The sequence below is a fragment of the Echinops telfairi genome, unplaced genomic scaffold (genome assembly GCF_000313985.2).
Source record: "Echinops telfairi isolate 266 unplaced genomic scaffold, ASM31398v2 ScPeMD7_36;HRSCAF=134, whole genome shotgun sequence".
NCBI classification, from domain to species: domain Eukaryota; kingdom Metazoa; phylum Chordata; class Mammalia; order Afrosoricida; family Tenrecidae; genus Echinops; species Echinops telfairi.
This window is the reverse complement of record NW_022103934.1, coordinates 506,663-514,444: the sequence shown is the minus strand read 5'-3', so window position 1 is coordinate 514,444 and position 7,782 is coordinate 506,663. Positions and strand designations below refer to the sequence as shown.

The 7,782-nt window shown below is 59.3% G+C and overlaps 2 protein-coding genes across 2 annotated transcripts in view; one reads left to right on the top strand and one right to left on the bottom strand.

Moving 5' to 3' along the window:
- The window catches only part of SWSAP1 (SWIM-type zinc finger 7 associated protein 1), a 2,011-nt gene extending 928 nt beyond the window's left edge, over positions 1-1,083 (top strand). Inside the window, exon 2 of the mRNA XM_004716823.2 lies at positions 324-1,083. Within this exon, the coding sequence (XP_004716880.1) occupies positions 324-827 (504 nt within the window). The 3' untranslated portion in view covers positions 828-1,083. The remainder of the gene's footprint in view (positions 1-323) is intronic.
- A 1,421-nt stretch (positions 1,084-2,504) lies between these two features.
- Positions 2,505-7,404, bottom strand: EPOR (erythropoietin receptor). Its single transcript, XM_004716789.2, has 8 exons — positions 7,027-7,404; positions 6,085-6,223; positions 5,092-5,264; positions 4,858-5,015; positions 4,356-4,509; positions 4,162-4,249; positions 3,482-3,569; positions 2,505-3,397 (listed from the first exon to the last, which is right to left on the bottom strand). The coding sequence occupies exons 1-8, from the start codon at positions 7,127-7,129 to the stop codon at positions 2,786-2,788; spliced, it is 1,515 nt and encodes a 504-aa protein (XP_004716846.1). The 5' UTR covers positions 7,130-7,404; the 3' UTR covers positions 2,505-2,785.
- Between the last annotated feature and the right edge of the window lie 378 nt (positions 7,405-7,782).

Sequence of the window (7,782 nt, the reverse complement as noted above, 5' to 3'; positions counted from 1 at the left end):
AGCGCAAAGCGTAACCCTCAATTGCCAGCAGGGCTCTAGGATAGGATAAAACGTGGGTGTCTGCTTCTGCAGCCTCCCCCACCCCCCATAGTTCTCACGTCCCTAGGGGAAGCACTACTTAGACATTTGAGGAAAGACACTGTCACTCACAAATCAGCGGTGAGTTGGGAATAGGGTCAAATAGGAGATCATTTGGCAGGTCAGAGCTGCATCCTCCTCCAACAGAGTAGGGAGTGAGAACCCTGTCCAGGGAAGTATGAAAGCAAGCAGGGCAGTCAAAGCTGTGCTTCTGGTGCTGAAATTGCCTTGTCTTTTCCGTCTAGAAGATCCGCTTCCAGTACCCACCCTCCATGCGGGAGCTTTTCCGGCTCCTGTGCTCTGCCCACGAGGCCCAGGGGCCAGCCCCCGCCCTCCTGCTGCTGGATGGCCTTGAGGAGTACCTGTCAGAGCACCACGCGCCCCACGAAGCTGCCCGCCTAGCTGCCTTGCTTCTGGACACTGCTGCCCACTTCAGCCACCGGGCTGGGCCCAGTGGGGGCTGTGGGCTCATGGTAGCCCTCCAGACCCAGGAGGAAGCAGACAGTGGGGACATGCTGCAGTTGGCACTGCTCCGGCGGTATCTCTCTGCCTGCTGTTGGCTGCAGCCAGATGCACCAGGCCCCTCGCAGCGCTGCCTCCGAGCCTGTCTGGAGCCGGGCAGGCCGGGCCCCAGGACAGAATGGTTGGTGGCTTTCCAGCCAGATGGAGAGATGGCCATCACCCCATTGTCTGCTGAGATGGGTGACCCCAGCTCAGACCAGGGCCCCTACTCTAGAGGCCAGCCCTGAGCTTTGGAGTGCAACTGCCTCTCTCTGTTTGTTCCCCATTTCTAAGCCGAGGGTTGGAATGCTTAACCTCAGGGACACAGTGTGCAAATTCCAAACCCAAAAGAATGTCCAGTGCCTTGGCCTCGTTTCAAAGAGCTGTCGCACACATCTTCTGCCCAAACCACATACTGCTTCGTGTTGCTTTGACCTTTATAAAATGAGTTTTATACTAAATGTCACCGGAAACTTCTTTTCCCATAAACAGTTGTAAGATTCAGCCACGTGTTTGTTTTTTGTTTTTTTTTTTCATTCACTGAGATGAGCTTTCTTACACATGTCCTGTGTCCCGGGGGCTGTTTGTGAGTTTGAGAGTATTTACCCAGAAGTGGAATTGCTGGAACCAAAGGCGTATGTATGATGAGCTTCCCCACTTTACCGCATTCGGACTCAGAGCGACCCTGTAGGACAGGGTAGAACTGGCCCTGAGGGTTTCCCAGTTTGTGACTCTTTCCCGGAGTAGAAAGCCTCCTCTTTCCCCTGAGGAGCACCTGGTGGTTTGGAACTGCTGACCTTGTGTCTAGCAGCCCAGCTCGTAATCACTACACTGCCGCCGGGGCGCCTATTCGGCTTTCCTGGGTTGTACCAAACTGTCTTCAGCGTGCTTAAACTGGACTGCCCCGAGCCACACCCTCACCACCACTTAGTTGCATCTAAATGCTTTCTCCAAGGAAGGCCCAGGGAATTATTATTGTTTTCTATGGCAAAGACCAGTTTCCCCCGACCCTCTTGAGTCAATTCTGACTCACAGTGACCCCGTATAGGGTTCCTGAGACTATCGGTCTTTCCGGGAACAAAGAGCTTCATCTTTCTCTCAGGGAGAACCTGCTGGTGGGTCTGAAATGCCCACGCACAGCACCACTGAGCCAAAAATTCACTGCTATGGAGTGGATGCAGACTCAGCGAGCCTGTAGGACAGGGTAGAACTGCCCCTGTGCATTCCTAAGACGGTAGTCTATGTAGGAATGGAAAGAAAAGCCCTGTCTTTCTCCCAAACTGCACCACCAGGGTTCCTTAAAGACTAGCGAGAGGCTCACTCAACAACTTTCCCCTCGCTTTCTGGGCACACAGCTAAACTACATATCCCAGCCTTCCACGGGTGTAGCTGGCATCACATGACTTTTGCTCTACTCGAACATGAGAAGACAGACCGTTCTGGGCCAGGTCCTTTAAATGGTGCCTAGAATCTTCTGAAGGCTTGCCTCGTGAGATGCCAACTAAAGAGCCAAGATGGCCCTAAAGGATGATGACGCCTTAGACCAGTGGTTCTCAACCTTCCTAATGCTGAAACCCTTTCATACAGTTCCTCATGTTGTGGTGACCCCCCCAACCATAACATTATTTTCGTTGTTACTTTATAACTCTTTTTGCTACTGTTAATGAATTGGGTGACCCCTGTGAAAGGATCATTTGACCCCCAAAGGGGTTAAGACCCACAGGTTGAAATCGCTGCTTTAGAAACGCCTGGGGCTCTGCCTTCTTCTCCAGGATGGCAGCCCACCTGTTTTGAGTCGAGGGATAAGAGAAACACTAGTGTGCTAAGTTACCAAGACTTAATGTCATTCATTAAAACAACTAGTGTCATTTACAGTGACAAATCCATTTACTTAATGCTGGTTGTTCAGGCACCAGGTCCACAAATACAGAGAGCTCAAGGATCTTTATTCGGGCCTCGACCCAGGGAAGGGTGAGTGTTTGGAAAAGACACGAGAGGAGCTTGAGCTGTCCCTTTATAGATGCGGTTTGAAGACTTCTGGGACGCTCTGCTGGCCTGAGCTGGGTGGACTAGGCCGTATACCGATGCCAGCCATGCCCCCAGCCCTGAGGAAGGCTTAGACAACCCTGCCCGGTGAGTCTTAGCTCTGGATCGTAACTCGAGTGCTGAGCTGTGCTGGATCCCCAGGCACCTCTGGACTGGGCTCCTAGGTGCAGGCTACGTAGCTGGGGGGTGAGGGTTCGGGTGTGGGGACAAGGCTATTCTCATAGGGGTTGGGGTAAGGGGCGTCAGAGGCATCCCCTGGGCTCCCCTGGGAGCCTCCAGAGCTGTAGTCAGTGGAGATACCGGAGTCAGAGACCACGAGGTAGAGGTACTTAAGGTGGGGCGGGGTGGGGGGCAGTGCAAGGGACAGTGTCCGTGGACACAGGAGCTGGGAGCTGGGGTCCAGGATGGTATACTCGAAGCTGGCAGCTGAAGCCCCCTCTGGCCCGGGCTTTCTGACCAAGGTGGATGAGCAGGAGGAAGTGTCCAAGTCCGAGTCCGTGGCTGCCGTGCCCACGCTGCCACCAGGCCCCAGCAGGCCCTCACTGGGTGGGCTCTGGGGCAGCAGCCACTTGTCTAGCACCAGATAGGTGTCCCGGGCCTGCTCACTGCCCACTGGCTCCAGCAGGGGCCCTTCATCTGCTGCCCCTGGCTCCACTGCCGGGGTGGCCCCCCAGCAGCGCTCAGACAGAACTTCTAGGGGAGCAGGGGGGTCTTCCACGAAGGGGGTGCAGGGGCTCCACCATAAACAGTCTTCATTCTGGTACAACCACAGCTGTGGGAACAGTAGCGGCCAGCTCAGAGGCCTGGGGGTTTTGCCCAAAGCCCTTGGCCCCGAGGGGACCAGCAGGCCACCTACCTGGAAGTTCCCCTTGTGTGTGGTGAAGAGGCCCTCAAACTCGCTCTCGGGGCTCGGGATACCTGGCCAGATCTTCTGCTTCAGAGCCCTGGGGACGCCAAGGGAAATGGAGGAGTGGGTATGTGTCACCAGATACCAGTATCCCTTCGAGGGCCATAGGTTCCTGGCCTCAGGTTTCCAGTGTCAGCAGAACCCACAGGGGCAGGTCTACCCTGCGCTATAGGGTCGCTGTGAGTCAGAAGCGTGGCGCTGACAGTTTAAGGGCGTGAAACCATCTGGTCTGGACACTGATGTACATATGCCTCCGGGCGGCTGTTCAGATCACACCGCATCTCAAAGGCCTGATGGAGAACCCCAGAGCTGAAGTCTTGCCATGAAATCCATCTGGTTGCGTTTATAAACGCTAATGGCATTGGGGCGAGGGACCAAATACAGAGTTGGGGAAGGGGTAGCAACTGAGGTGGAAGGGACAGTCAAAGAATGTCCCCAGGAGCAGAGAATTTTAACCACGTTTGGGTCGGGCTAGTGGGGGTGGGGGGGTCCCTGCCATCACACATGACTGAGTCATCTTGGCCAAATGTCTGCCCCTCTCTCAGCCTGGATCTCATCGGTGCAAGGTGTTCTAGCTCCATCAGGCTGCACTGCGGACCGGCGTGCTCAGGACCCTCAAGGGGGCTCACCGGCGGTGGGAGAGCAGGGCGAGCACGACCAGCAGCAGCAGGGTGAGTACCAGGATGAAGGAGAGCGTCAGGATGAGGGGATCCAGGTCTGGCAGGCAGGCGGGCGGAGAGCAGGTCAGGGGGTGGGCTTGCCCCCGGCTCCGCCCCAGCCCTCCCTCCACCCACCCCCCATCCCCCGCGGACCTAGGCCTCACCGCTAGCCGTCCGCAGTGACACCGTCTCCGACCAGGCGCTCCAGAAGCCACCAAAGCTCGGCTCGGCCATCCGCGCGCGGACCGCGAAGGTGTAACGCGTCCTGGCCCGCAGATTGCTCAGCACACACTCGGTGCGGCCCGGCAGGATCTCGGCCTGGGGGCGGGGCGAATGGAAAGGGGCGCTTGGGGCGGGGCCTGGAGGACCTTGCTAATCTGGGCGAGGAGGGGTGGAATTCGAACCTTGTCGCCCGAACTAGGCAAGAAGTGGGGTTGAGGACATGGAGGATTCTGGAAGGCCGAGGAGACACTGAGGAAGGGGGCACAGCAGTGGGGCGTGGAGCCCTCTTGGACATCAGGGCAATGGGGTGGTGGGGTGTCAGGGATGGGACCTGGAGGGGAGGGGAGTCGGAGGGCGAGCAGGGGTGCTATGGCTGAGGCGGCCTGTCTGTGCCCAGCCGCACTGGGGTCTAAAGATGGGGTGGAGCATGGGGGCGGGCCTCACCCTCTGCGCGCCCCCGGCGCCGCCGCCCGCAGAGACGTCCACTTCGTAGCGGATGTGGCTGGTCATGGGCGCGCCAGGCGGGGGGAGCCAGCGCAGCACCACGTGGCTGCCCTCGTCCGCCTGTCGCACCACCAGCCCTGTGGGAGGGTCCAGAAACACTGCGGGAGGGGAGGGTCAAGGGGGCGAGGACCGAGACCCTCTCCCGGGACCGCCTCCGTGTCTCAGGGCACCTACCCACTTCATTGACGTGGATGATGCGGTGGTAGCGGGGGGCGCCGGCCAACGTGACGCGCAGCTCTAGGGGCACGAAGCTCGACGTGTCGGCCGTGGGCAGCGAGCACCAGAAGCGCACCGCGCCGCTGGCCGTGAGCGCCTGGCGCAGTTGACATAGCTTCCATGGCTCGCCCCTGTGCACCAAGGGACGAGGGAGGGAAGGGAGCAGTTTGGGGGGGATCAGTATTGCCAGCTCCTTGGGGCATTGCGGGCACTACAGCGAGGGACGCCTTAGGCGTGAGGGATGTGTCCGCCCTGTGGAGGGTGAAGGTCACTCCTGCAGCTCTGGAACCTTGACTCCTTGACACAGGTCTCCAGTTCGCGGAGGAATGCTACATCCCAGCTGCCCCTAGGGTACCCTTCTCCATACTGTGGAGGTGGGAGTGTCTTGACTTCGGAGCCCTAGTGGTGCAATGGTTACACGTCGGGCTGCTAACCATGAGGTTGGCAGTTTAAAACCAGCAGCACCTCCCCTGGGAAACAGCCTTGGAAACGCACAGGAGCAGTTCTATGCTGCCCACAGGGTTGCCAGGAGTCAGCATTGACTTGATGGCAGTGAGTTTGTTTTTTGGTTACTTACACTAACTACAAGATCAGCAGTTCAAAACCACCTGCTGCTCCGCAGGAGAAAAAGGGGGCTTTCAAGGTCCATAAAGACTCGCAGTCCTGGAAAGCTACGGGGGCAGTTAGACCCTGTCCTGGAGGGTCGCCTGGAGTCGCCATCAACGCAGGGTCAATGAGTTTGGTTTAGTTTGGGATTTGGAGGGAGCTCGTCCCAGCTGGGATGTCTGGGGGTTCCAGTGGGAATGTCCCCTCCCTGACCCCATGGACTTCACACCCACAGCGGAAGGGGGGCTGTGCAGTCCTCAACTGCGACCCCCAGGGAGTGCTGTCCCGTCTGCCTGCCCCCTCCACCCATGGGGGCCTCTACCTGCCCACGTGGGACTCACTCACTCGAGCTGATAGGTGAAGCTGTAGTTGTGAGGGCCCACCCCGACGCTGGCTGCTTCCTCCCAGAAACACACCAAATCCTCCAGCCGCTCCGTAAAGCACAGCAGCTCCTCCTCGGGCCCCCGGGCCCCCAGCAGGGCCACTGTGGGTGGGTGGGGGAGGTTGATAAGGGGAGGGGGTCTGGGAAGCCTCGTTCCATGCTCCCCGGCCACGGGCCCCCTCCCCTCTGGCCGCCTGTCCTGTCCGATAAGAATAAGCCCCGCCCACAGCTGAGGCCCCTCGGCCGGCTTTGGTGAGGGGTACCCCCCAATTCCCAGGCACCCCGCTGCCGGCCTTGCGCTCTCCATATACACGCAACCGCCCTCCGGCGGCGGGCGCCGGGCACTGCTGCGCTCAAGGCCTCCCCCTCCCGCTGCCAACCCCGCCCCACCCAGCACGCGCGCGAGGGTGGGTGGGTGCGGTGGAGGCGGGGCCCCCTATCTGCGCTGGCAGGCTCCCGGCCGCCCGATAGCGCCAACCGTGGCCCCCGCCCCCTTCCTCGGGCCTGCGGGCATCAGGGATCTGGCGCCAGACGCAACAGTGTTTACAGTCGCCTGCCGGCCGAGGCCCGGGGACTCGGACCCTGCTGGGTCCTCCTGCGCTTCATAAAGTCCACTCGGACCGGGACTGGGTCCTCTGAGCCTCCGGGGCTCAGTCAGCAGGGGGGCCGGGGTTGGGTCGGATCCCACATCACCCCTCCCTGTCCCCCGGTAGGATTTCCCATATCCAAGGCTCCTGGAAAAGTTAAAAGTAGGGACTTGTATGCCCCCTTTGACCGTTCCTCTGGACCCAACCTGGGAGTTTTAGATGCCCCTGCAGGACCTTTAAATTCCAGCACGCTACGGCAGAAGCCAACCGTGACCCCCAAGACCCAGTGTGGAGATTCACACCCAGCGCTATCCTTACCTTTGCGTTCAAACTTGGGGTCTGGATTGGGTAAGGGGGCCCAGGTGGTTCCAGCAAGCAGGAGACAGAGAGAGCCAACTCGGGGTGCCCAAAGAGGGTCCATGGAGCAGACCCCACGATGGGGGTCCAGGGCTCCAGCCCCTCCACCCCGTCTCCACCGCAGTCCACAGCTGGGTCAGCAGCTGCCTCCGCCGGACACAGCTGACCAGCCCCTTCCCGGCTCAGTGCCTCCAAGTGGCAGCTTCCCACCCCACCCCCTTGGGGGCGGGCAGGGCCTGCAGGCCGCCTGGGGAGAGATAAGCAGGAGGCCACAGCTCCGCCTCACTGGGTAGGAGGAGAGGGTCAGGGCCCTCTAGGGTCCAGTGGCCACTTGGGGGACGGGAACAGCTCTCTGGTTCTGGTGGACAGACACACTTCCTCGCTGTGTGACCCTGGGCGAGTGACTTACCTTATCTGAGCCCGCAGCCTTTTCTCCTCTGTAAAGTATGACCCTGACCCGGGACACAGCAAATATTCAAAAAATGTAATCTACTGATAGGATCGTGCCAGCCAACGTCCCTCCCTGGTCTGGAGAGGCATAAACAGCAATGCTAATAACGGCTACCAGTCATTGAACACTGGGCAGCCTGGCCAGGCAGTGTACACAAGACCAGGGCGTGTTTGTAGAATTGCCTGTGTCCTGGCACTGAAATGTCAGTTTCTGAAAGCCCTGGGTTCCGGTCATGTACATGTGGGTACTCTTCTTGCTACCTGGTC

Coding starts and splice junctions, on each gene's coding strand:
- EPOR (XM_004716789.2), bottom strand. CDS start 7,129: ATGGACCCTCTTTGGGCACCCCGAGTTGGCTCTCTCTGTCTCCTGCTT. Junction 6,224..7,026: donor CCCCAAGTTTGAACGCAAAG/GTAAGGATAGCG, acceptor ACCCACCCACAG/TGGCCCTGCTGGGGGCCCGG. Junction 4,250..4,355: donor GTCACTGCGGACGGCTAGCG/GTGAGGCCTAGG, acceptor CCTGCCTGCCAG/ACCTGGATCCCCTCATCCTG.